Source organism: Lygodium microphyllum, chromosome 19 (genome assembly GCF_053477565.2).
Source record: "Lygodium microphyllum isolate KBCC chromosome 19, Lygodium_microphyllum_v1.1.10, whole genome shotgun sequence".
Taxonomy (NCBI): domain Eukaryota; kingdom Viridiplantae; phylum Streptophyta; class Polypodiopsida; order Schizaeales; family Lygodiaceae; genus Lygodium; species Lygodium microphyllum.
Window position 1 is genome coordinate 125327863 of NC_141153.1, and position 12345 is coordinate 125340207.

The 12345-nt window shown below is 39.7% G+C and overlaps 1 protein-coding gene across 1 annotated transcript in view; it reads left to right on the forward strand.

Moving 5' to 3' along the window:
* HDA9 (histone deacetylase 9) overlaps positions 1–12345 on the forward strand; it is an 80717-nt gene that overhangs the window by 20041 nt on the left and 48331 nt on the right. The window contains exons 7-10 of the mRNA XM_087700658.1: positions 8754–8846; positions 8995–9103; positions 9909–9958; positions 10125–10215. Of these exons, the coding sequence (XP_087556784.1) occupies positions 8754–8846; positions 8995–9103; positions 9909–9958; positions 10125–10215 (343 nt within the window). The remainder of the gene's footprint in view (positions 1–8753; positions 8847–8994; positions 9104–9908; positions 9959–10124; positions 10216–12345) is intronic.

A 12345-nucleotide genomic window follows, 5' to 3' on the forward strand; every position in this document is an offset into this window, starting at 1 on the left:
TCTGGAAATTTTGGAGATTTCCAGGTTGGTCCAGTTTGGACATTGCTCTTTTGCCTTCTCTTGGTATTGATTAACATGGCAAATCAGGGAGGAGATGTATTTACCTATATATCCAAGGAGGATAGATTGGATGGTAACAAATACTCACCTTGGTCCTTCATGATGAAAAATGTACTGGTTGTGAAAAATCTTTGGGACTACGTCAGTGGAGAAGAAGTTAGACCCGGAGTTGTGGCTCCTGCTACTCCTCCTCCAAGAGGACGTGGATAACGGACACCTCAACCTGTTCAGCCTGCTCCACTTCAGCCACTTCCCCAATGATCAACAATTGAAAAAACATGGGATACATGGGATGCACAGGCTTTGTCGTTGATTGCATTGGCAGTGCAGTGGTCCATCATCCCTCACATTTGTTCTGTAGCTTCTTCACGAGAAGCTTGGCTAACTTTGGAGCAGATGTTTGCTGGTAAGAATGAGACTCGCATCTCTTTCTTAAAGAAAGAGCTTGAGACATTGAAAATGAATGAGGGTGATTCTATGCAGGATCACTTGAATAAAATTCAGGACTTGCATGAGCAACTTATGAATGTGGATGAGTACTATTCAGATGCACAATTGATATCTAGTACATTGAACTCATTATCCCCTTCGTCCTTGGCTTTTTATACGGCCCTAAACATCACCATGAGGATTGTCCCATAGCCTATTTCTTTTCTTCAGTTAGTCAGTTTACTTCTAGAGGAGGAGCAAACAAGAAGAAATAGTGGTGTGGATGTCATAGCCTTTGACTAGGCTTTTATGGCTAGACAGAAGGGCAAAGGTAGCCAAGTAAAGAATGCTCCGTAGAGCTTTGGGACTTAAGGCGCCTCATAGGGGAATAAAAAACAAGGGGCACACAAGCCAAGAAGGGCAAATGCCATTATTGCAAGAAGCCAAGCCACGATATCACTGAGTATAGAAAGCGCATCGCTAAGGAGAAGAAAAAAGAGTCAGGGATGTTTGCTTTTGATGCTCTTTCCACTACCACTGAGTCAGCATCCTTTGTTGCAGACATGGACTATTGCTTTTACACATGCAGTTATGACTCTTCTTGGGCTGATAGAGCATTTAGCTCTACTGAGGATGCATGCACTTGGTTTTTTGACTGTGGTTATTCTAGGCACATCACATCTCACATAGATTTATTTGCTTTTGTTGGTGTAGCTCCAGTTGGCGAGTCTGTACAGTGTGCCAACAATGCATCATACCGTGTTCGAGGTATTGGGAAGATTGTGCACATAGCCATTGATGGCTCTATTCTCCGCCTATAGGATGCTTTGTTTGTGCCAAGTATAAAGAAGAGTTTGCTCTCTATTTCTTCTTTGGCACGTTGTGGATTGTAAGTCGCCTTTGATGGTGACAAACGCATGGTAAGAGATAAGGGACGCACGACTTTGGTCTTGATTGGCACTTTATGTCATGGGTTATATGAGTTGGATGCTCTTTCAGTTGATTAGTCAGTGGACTTGGCATTCACTCTTACTCCTGCTATGTTATAGATGGAGTTATGGCATGCTCGCATGAGGCAGACCTCTTGGGTCTACAAGTTGAAACGGAATGCAAATGGATCCATTGACAAATATAAGGCAAGGCTTGTAGCTAAAGGTTATGCACAAAAAAAAGGCATTGACTATGAGGAGACATTTGTTCCTACCTCCCGAATGAGTACCATTAGGTCTATGGTTGCTTTGGCTGCCCATTATGGTGGATTGTGCATCAGTTAAATATTAAAACTGCATTTTTACATGTGGAACTTCATGAGGAAGTATATGTACAGCAGCCCATAGGTTTTGCAGTTGAGGGATCTGAACACTTGGTTTGCAAGTTGAAAAAGGCTTTATATGGCTTTAAACAAGCTCCTAGAGCTTGGTATGTAAAGATTGATGCCTTTTTACTCAGCCAAGGGTTTACAAACAGCTCATCTGAGTCTACCTTTTAAGTATGTAAAGAAGGGGGATCCATGTTGATCATTTGTCTATATGTTGATGATCTTTTGCTTATAAGGACTCATGCTGATCAGACTTCAGCATTTAAACCAAATTTGCAGCAAACTTTTGCAATGTTAGACTTGGGGTCTTTGCATTATTACTTGGGCATTCAGTTCATACATGATGCTAGAGGTATTGGTTTATCACAATCAAGATACATTGGTAAACTTGTTGAGAAGTTTGTCTTATAGGATTGCAAGCCAGTCTATACACCAATGAAACCTGGACTAAAGCTGTCATTACAAGATGACAGTGATTTGTTTGATATACACGCATGCTCCAACGGTTGGATGTCGTATTTACCTATGCAACACTAGGCCGGACATATAGTTTGTAGTTTCAGCCCTAAGCAGATATATGCATCAGCCATGCATGTCACATTGGCAAGGGTACTAGATCTCTTGGATTGCTTTATGCCAAGGGGGGACCATTGTAGTTACATGCTTACAGTGGTTCTGATTGGGTTGGCAATTGTTTCTTTCTTGGCTCATCTTGCATATCTTGGCTTAGCAAGAAACAATCTGCTGTTGCCACATCGTCATGTGAAGCTGAATACAAGGCTTCACTACCACAGTTGAATGCGTATGGATTAGATGCTTGCTAGCTGATCTGGATGTATCTGTTACGGGCGTACTCCTTTGTTCATTGACAGTCAGAGTGCCATTGCAATGGCACGGAACCAGTGTTTAATGCACGGACGAAACACATTGAGATACATTATCACTTTGTCAGAGAGAGGCATGCAGGTGATATAATCCTTGTCTATTGTCCTACCACCAATAATGTGGCAGACATCTTCACCAAAGCTCTTCCTCGTGACAGATTTGAAACATTTCGCAATGCTTTAAATTTGATCTTCTTTCGTGGTGGATGATCCTTGTATTTTTGATTACTCTAGGGGGGTTTGTTGGGTTTTCACTCACACCTACGTTCACAGAGAAGTGTCGGTGATCAATAGGACATTGGGGCACTTTTTACTCTCGGTATGAGAGGTTTTTTTCCTTGGACTTATTGTCTTCTTTTGTATGTGCTTATGTCACACACTTATGGGCACTTATCGTGTTCAGGTGTGAATACTCTCTACAACCCTAAGGTTTAAGGGTTGTACTTTGTACTTTTAGCTTATACTTTTTCAGTCTATTGCATTGGGTGTCGTGTTTCACTCTCCATACTGTCTATTGCACTCTCAGCTGACCTTTGATTCTCACACCCTCACAGGGGGATGTGTGAGAGAGTGCCATAAAGAGAAATTTTAGAGTTTCATTGCAAGAAACATTGAAAGGCTACTGTTGCTTGCTCAAATAACCATGGAAGTTGTCACGTACAGCTTAGGACCATTAGAAAGATTGTTGCCTTATTTTGTACGTTGTCATATGTACTAGAAGGACCTTGGGCTGCTGTCACTTGCTCTTGGAGGGCTCCAAATTGCTGTCACATATTGTAGGACTGATCCTTGGTGGTTACAATTCAACTGCGTCTCCTTGCTCTCTAACAACCTCTTTCTTTCTCACAATGACTGGAATAGACTTCCACCAGCCCCTAAGAACGTTTTTTCCACTTGTATAGGCAAGTTTTGCCAAATGGTAGCCTTCTAATCTCATTTTTCAGTGTTATTCAACTTATTAAATGAATTTTCAAAAATAATATTTTGAAAACTAATTTGACAATTATTCTGTTGTCCAAAAAATTATTTTGCCAGTCAATAATTAAATTGGCTAGGCCAATTCGTCTTCTAGGTATCCTTGAGTAGTCATTAGCTCTTAGATTTGTATTAATTAATTAATTAACGTCTGGTCTCTAACGTTATCACACTGACATTAGTGGCTGATAAATTGGACCTCTAGGCTAAAATTTGACACTGGGTACCACCTAGTACTTGTCAGGCATAACTTATTGCAACTTTTGCCTTTGACACCCATTGCATTCTTGGGGTCCTTTGCATGTTACCATGAAATAATTGACATGTGCATCACATGTGCTAAACAACCTTGCACATTTGATTAGTAACTTAATCAAATGCTATTGGCAAGATTAAAGTATCTTAAAATTTTACGTCCTCGTGATAGACCTCGCTCTTGAAAACCTTGCAATTGTTATTGAGTGCATTGCATTGTGCCAAAGGGAAAAACATACTGCATTGGAAGTTTCATAAGGCATCATAGTCACAACATTAGCCATTGTTGTCCAACCACACGACATTCCCCAAATCTTGCTGAAAATTTCCAGCTAGGATAAACATGATATAAATCTGAAATATAGTCTAGAAGTGTTGCTAGAAACCCATTGGATACATCCATAACTCATGTTTCTCAATTGTTTTGAGTTCAAAACCACAGTAAAGCATATTTTCAGTATAAACCATGGCTGAAACTCTCAGTGGCATTTACTCATATGTTGCTATCTATGGAGCCAGCTGTAAACCATTGAAAATTGAGCATAATTTGATCATAAAGTTATCACTTGCTGATTTGAGAACCAATCACAAATTGTTGCAAATGTGATCCCAAATTGATTGCAAAAATTGATCAACAATTGATGCAAAAAACTCATGCAAAACCGATTCTGAAAGTGACCATAAATGGTTCTTAATTTGATTAAAAACTGAGCTGAAATTGATAAAAAATTGATCTCAAAATTGAGGCAAAAGCTGCCCAATTGATCATGAAATGATCCCAAAATGATGCAAAAGTATAGTTTTTGAGTCGTGGTAAGAATCATGCTCATTTGCATACGTCTCACAATGACTAGTACACTAAGTATTGACTCCATGATAAACATATTGTTAGCATAGTACCTTGGATGTATGCTGAATATATTTGAGATCCACTACATATGAGAGTTGTCCACAATTGGAGGAGTGGAAGTGCTACCTCCCCCTTGAGCACAAGGCAATGCTTCAGATCCTTGCTTTGCTAAACCTGATTGAGTCCGAACTGAAGTCTGCTCTAATTGAAAGGCATCTAGGTAAAGCTCCAACAATTGAGAATGGTTTACCAAGTCATCCTCTTCCATCAATTTTGTAACTATTGATGAAACAATGTTGAAGCTTCACCAAAAAGCATATGGAAACTTTACCTCTTAACTTTATTTGCCTTGAAATCTCCACTAGGTTGTAGATCTTTCTTTCCCTTAAGCATTGCGATGCTTTATACTTTCACATTACTGCAATTCCCACTTAACTAATATGCAACATTGCATCTAGTTGATTAGTCCCTCGTGTGTACTTGACATGCTAGGAGCACCAAATGCATTAGGAAACATTCTTGTTTGCATACTTTGGACGATTGCAATGTGATTGTGTATGGGAGTTTGCATGCTACTAGCCATCCCAAGATACATTTTTCCATACATTGCATACATTACTAGTTGTATTTCTTCTCTTGCAAGCATTACTAGTTGCATTTTTTCTCATGACCAACACTACACGGAGCATTTGCATGACTAGCATTAATACCATGAGTCCCAAACATAGTGCTTCATATATGCATTGCCTAACTTGCCCCTTTGTGTCCTAGCATCATATCAACATGGTTATACATGGGATTATGCAAATTACCAGCCATACTCGGATGCATGCATTGGGCCTTGCACACCACGCATTGGTTGTTGCATACGATAAGGAGTTGTGTCATACATCCCCGTAAATGGTCCTTGACCCACCATAGCATGAAAAATAGTGTCACCACCAAAGTAACCTGGTTGCTCCATAATTATATACATGCCTTGCTATCCAAAATACATTGGATTGGCACTTCCAAGTTGGCCTTGCATATGCCTTTATTGCTCTGCTAGCATCATTTGCTTATGTTCATTATCCACATTTAGAACATCATGTTGTTGTATTGGCTTTTTCTTTGCTACATCTTGTTGTCCCAAAGCTCTCGAAGACGTTTTCCTCTTCTTGCCTCCTTTAAGGGATTCAAAAAGTGCATGAATTAAGAATAATTTGCCAATTGCACAAACATTTTAGCTGTTGTCATCAATTGATCTTTTAAACGGTCATTAAATTTCTCTTGTTCTTGCTAGTCATCAGCTTCAAGAGACCTAGAAGGACCGACCTCTTGTCGTCTAATTCCCTCATTCTCAGCTTGTTGCCCATGCTCTGTGCCTTGTCCAAGATCAGGCATTGTATTTTCTCCAATACTTTGTGAATTGTTAGATTAAGAGGCATCATCCTTGCTTGATCCCATCTCATTATCTGAAGACATTCTTGATGTAATGTTCAGCTGAATACAATTTCAGCACTAGAGCAAAGCTTCTGACTTTTAATCAGGTGCGTTAGGCTCACCAATTCGAGGGAATTGATGGTATCCCGTCGATGGAACCTTGAAACCAACCTTCCTTTTTGGAGAGGGTGGTAATTCCTTGATTAAGTACTTAATTACAACAAGCATAAAATTCACGTAAATTGAAAATGCATACTTTACCACTTTAATCTTTGACATTGGACACCGTGTTTCCAAAATTGGCATCCCTTGTGGTATTTCTTTATTTTATATTGCAAATGAAAGAGGTAAACTGAGATTCTTTGATCTCCTCTGCTAATCCAAGTTCCTCTTATTGTCGAAACATACCAGCAAGTCTTTAAACCGATTTCCCCTTTGGTTTGCTTGGGGACTTCAATCTACTCCTTGAAAGACAAATTCAACCCCAAATTTGGTATTGATTGGCTGATCTCTTGAATCTCCCTGAAATTCCTCAATTTAACTGTTGGAATTTAAGTCTTAGGCTCGCAATTTTGAGCACACATTTCGAGGCGGTTGTCAAAACCCTAATTGTTGCTGTAAATTAGGGTTTACAATAGATATTGATTGTAATCTCTTCCTTTGATGGCTTCAACTGTTGAAAAATGCTGAGATAACTCAAGAGATGATTGGGGGATGAGAGAGAATGTTGTAGAGAGAGATTTCAAAGTTTCATAACGAGAAATGCTATTGTTGTCCTTCTCAAATAGCCATTGAAGCTGTCATGTATAGCTTAGCACCATTAGAAAGATTGTTGCCCCCTCTTGTATGTTGTCATATGCAACAGAAGGACCTTGGGCTGTTGTCACTTGCTCCTTGAGGGCTTCAAATTGCTGTCACATGCTATTGGATTGATCCTTGGTGGTTGCAAATCACATTAGTAGCGTCTCCTTGCTCTTTACAAGCCTTTTCTCTCACAATGGCTGGAATAGACTTGCACCAGCCCCTAAGAACGTTTTTTCTACTTGCATGGGCAAGTTTTGCCTAGTGGCAGCCTGCTAATCCCATTTTCCAGCATTATCCAGCTTATTAGAATCTAGATGAGATGGATCATGGATGTTTATTTTCTAGGCTTTGGACTTCTAACTCCAGAGTCTAGGATCTAGGACCTAGGTACTAGTAACTACACACACACACACACACACTCTCTCTCTCTCTCTCACACACACACACACACACACACACACAATGATGTGTTGCAGTATGGATGTGTCATGGGGAGGGTGTCTGGGCATCCCAAAGGCCCGTCCCTTATGCTACTTGTGACAGCTGACCAATCTGCTGGTCAAAAGTCTGTACAGCTGCCATACATGGAAAATGCACCTGAAAATGCTGGAAAACTGCTGGAAATGCAGATATGACAGCACACAACAAATACATTGAATGAGCTTTTTTAACTTGGAGCTCCAATGTTTCCATTAGGTTCTAGCAAAGCTCACTAAAAGGAGATAACAACAGAAATGCAATGAATGCTAACATCCCCCCTCAGATATTGGGAGTGGTTGAAGCCAACGAGGTGCATGGGATGAAGCCTAGAAGGCAAGAGAACGCTCTTCATGAAGAGGTCTGCAGCATTGTTCTTCGGGGACAGTAGACCAGCGCTAGCTCTCCATCTATAACATGCTTTCAAACATATTGATACTGAAGCTGGATATGTTCTACATCATCTCATGACACCTGTATGCTTGTGAGGGGATGTTCTCTGGGATGAGCATTTACATATGCTGCCCTGACATTTGTCTTTGTTCCAAGATACAGATGATTTGGCAAAATCATCAACTAAGCAAGTGAGAATAACTCAGGACAAGATTCAGATTGCTGCAACTTTTGGTGCGCTATTGTTATCACAATGATTGGTGTTTGCTATTATTATAACATTTGGTGGCATCTGGGCATCAGGATTGGGCTTATATGGAATGGGAGCTGCCGAATCATAGAGAACAAACAAGTTGCTTGCTACTCTAAAGCCATAAATCGTAGCAAAGGAATTTAAATATAATGGCTCGTTTGGGGATAATTCACTTCAGGGTTCTTGTTTGTCTTGGCAGTGACTATTATCATTCAGGAAAGTTCTTCGAAGGTTCTAGGAGTTACAGACTCTAAAATCAAGTGCAGCTGCTACTGGCATGTATAGTTGATATTCCATTGTCAGGTGTAGAGCGGCCATGGTTCAATTTGGGTTTACACACCTTCCAAAAACAGAAGATTAAACTTGAGACCTGATCAATGTGTGGCTTGTGGCAAGCACTTAGACCGAATACCTCTGATTAAAGGAAACTTCTCATTGTATACTGGTTTTACAGCTTCTTTGTAAACTACGTAAAGGCTACTTGCTGTGTGTTTCACTGGATACATTGCTTTGCAGGCAGGCATGCAAAATGCACATCTGTTTGTTTGTCACATTTGTTGTCTACATGTTTATGGGTTCCTTTTTTGATCATATCAATCCTTTCATGTTGATCTATTGCCTTGTTTGATGAAGGATATTGGAGCAAGAGAGGGAAAGTACTATGCAATAAATGTGCCACTTAAGGATGGTATTGATGATGCCAGCTTCACCCGATTATTCAAGTTGGTATATGGTTTGAACCTTTTTTGACCATTCTTATCCGAAGGCTAGATATTTTAACAACTTGAAGATCTTGAATGAAAATTTTTGTTGGGGCATTGTCATATCAAAATATTAAGAGAGTAGATAAATTGCTGTGTGATCTGTGGTACAGATAATTTCAAAGGTTGTGGAATTCTATCAGCCTGGTGCCATTGTGCTACAATGTGGTGCAGACTCCCTTGCGGGGGATCGTTTAGGGTGCTTCAATCTTTCCATAGATGGTATGTCCAATGTCTTTCAGTCAGATGTAGAACTACTTTTCTGAAGCTCATTATATATTTCTACTTTGTAAAGGGATAGCATATTGCTGTGGTTGCACAGCTCTGCATTCATTCATGGTGATACAGTATCATATTAAGAAGACACTTTTATTTCGAAAGGTTAGAGCTGGAATCTCTTATATAAGTGGGAGTGGATGATTTTGAATAACGCCATAAGCTGATGGGTAGTAATTGGGAAAAGTTTATGTTTTAGAACTAAGTCTCCTTCAATGAGCTGCCTTCTTGTCCTATTCACTTGGGTTCCCTTTCTGGCACCAAATTGCAAACTGCACTGTTATCTATTGCTTGCAAACATTTGGCCTTGCTGTGAGAAGATATCTTCCTTTTCTTGCCCTCCTCACTTGCAGCCTCTTGTTGGCTCCATGTTTTCCTTTTGATAGAACTTTAGAATGTGCTCAACAAAAGTCCTTGTATGATACCTTAGATTGGGGGCTCGGTGGAGGAGTGGCTTGTGTAAACAGCCCCTAGTGTCTCAATATCATCCACACAGTTTTTCAACATAGAATTATCAGACATTTAACAAAACTCATTTATATCCTTTTAACTCGCCAATTTACCAAAGTTGTATTTGTGCAAACAAAATTTCTTAAGAAAGGAAAAAAGAAAACCTAGGGGAGGAAACAATCTTTAATAAAATGTTCTGAAATGCCTTTAGCTTCTATGGCTTAAATTTCCTTGAAGTTACACAGAATACAATGCATTTTCTTTGTTGTGCTGATGATGTCTTACCTGTTTGTCTTTTCAGGTCATGCTGAATGTGTACGATTTGTAAAGAAGCTAAATATTCCTCTTCTGGTATTTATTCGTCTCGAGACTTATCTCTGATTGGGCATTTAAAGGGTTGAACCAACAATCTTGAATTGTCAAGCCTCCTTCATGTCATCTCAGTGATGGCTTTGTGTACCATTTTAGAATCAAAGCTGTAGGGCCTTATGATCTTATTTTTTAGTTTGATAAATAGGTTACAGGTGGCGGTGGATATACCAAGGAGAATGTTGCACGTTGCTGGACTGTTGAGACTGGTGCACTGCTTGATACAGAACTTCCAAATGGTACTTGCATTAGATGTTTTGATTTAAGCTTTATATGGTATTTAGCTATGTCCATTGCTTAGATTGTTTTGAAGTTACACGTCACCACTTCGGAGGGTCTTGTTTCCAATTCTCCATGCTTAAATGGTGAAGCATAATTGCTTTGAGGAATATGTCGGATAAGGAATGCCTAGATTGCCTTTTTGCGTAGAGTATGCTGTCTTTAGTGCCTATTTTGGAATATTTAACCTACTATTGTAAGTAGTAGCAAAATCATTCAAGTCTATGGAAGGCAATTGCAAGTTTACAAAGGAGAATTAGCCATAAATATTCTGAACTAGACAAGTTTGTCTCCATTTGATGTAATCTTCTGGAGGTAACCATTCCAGAGGTTGGATTTTAAATGTCGGCGTGGTAACCTAAATGACACAAGAACTGTAAATCTTTCTGAGCCATTCATGCTCCTTGTTCAGTAACTTTATAAGGTTGTTTTATGTGTTGACAACAACCCGCTTAAAATGCCCCAATGGTATTATCACCAAGGTAAAAATACACACAAGCAATAAAAGAGAAACATATAGAAGAATGCTTTCACCTGTGCTCTGCACGCAGGGAAGAATGTCAAGTACAAGAACAAGGTAAGAAAACTATCTATATGGTGGCTTGTAATGTGAAGAATTTGAGGTGTAGAACATGTAGGTAACAAAATATGCCCAGCCATTCATTTGCTGGTCTCTCTATGGGGTGGTTGCCCATACAAGAGGCGGCAGTGGAAATTTCAAAGGAAGTGATACTCTCAATGGATACCCATCTGAGCCCAGTTGGACCTGGTCCCATAAATTTTCTGCTACCATTTGGGTTTTTCTGTGTCAGGTGTTTTCTCAGAATAAGTCACTTGGCCTGATCAGGAACATCATCAGCAAGCCCACGTTACTCAGTGCATACATGGGCTCTACTTCAGTACATCATATCGCATGCTTTGTGGAGGATGCTAAGTACCTGTCTGGTGTCCACAGTCTGGAAGACATACAGTCGGTCTATCAAGTTTTTCTGAGAATGATACATATGGTACTTTTAGAATGAGCCAATACAAGAAATTCCCCACAGTTATGGGTGGCTGAATTCTAGCTCATCAGGGTAGAGGACAATACACTTGAGTCCTTGCAAAAGGTCTCTGCCACATGGGAGTCGACTTGATACTTGAGAACAGCAAAATCTGCCAAGAAGATTTAGATTTCAGTATTGCAGAAGGAGAGGTTAGAAAATGAGGGACAAATGATTGAGCTTTGCACTATCTCTACTTCCAATAATGAGTATAATACCAAGGCTTTCTAAATTTCAAAGTAGAACTAGAAAAGACATGCAGAAAACTGAAACTTACCTAGGGGACAAAGTGATTGACCTGCGAACTATCTCTACTTCCAACAATGAGGATAACACTAAGGCTCTTTAAATGTCAAATTTGAAAGTAGAAGAAACATGCAGAAAAGTGACTTGAAAGGAAAAACATGAAATGATGCTGACTGATCAAGCAGACCCAAAAAAAGCTTTGATTTCCAAACAAAGTGAATTTGGCACTGAAATTTCAAGTATCTAGTCAAATGGCAGGATTGGAATGAGAAAAGATGAGTAGGCCTTTGTGAATTTTCCTTTAGAGGATGGAAACTTTCCATGTAAGTGTTGGGCTCGACTCTCGCCTACGCTCATAGAGGAGTGTTAGTGATCGTCAGTAGGACACCGGGGCACTTTTTACTCTCCATACGAGAGGTTTTTTTCCCCAGATTTATTTCTTTTATTTTATGTATCTATATTACACAATTTTAGGCACTTATCATGTTTCACACTCTTCGGGTGTGAACATCCTCTTACAACCCTAAGGTTTAAGGGTTGTACTTTGTACTTGCACCTTACACTTCAGATTATTGCATTGTGTGTTGTGCTTTTCACACTCTACACTGTTAATTGTCCTCTATAACCATCATCATCATTGAGAGTCTTACACTCTTGCTAATCGGTATTACTATTGTGTTCTTCTACTTCTACAAATCATATTTCCATCATGGCCCCGAAGAAAAAGAATTCAAAAGTGGAAATCCCAAATGACGCTACTAACGTAGAAGCAACAGTTGGAGTTGCAAGCATGGGAGTCAC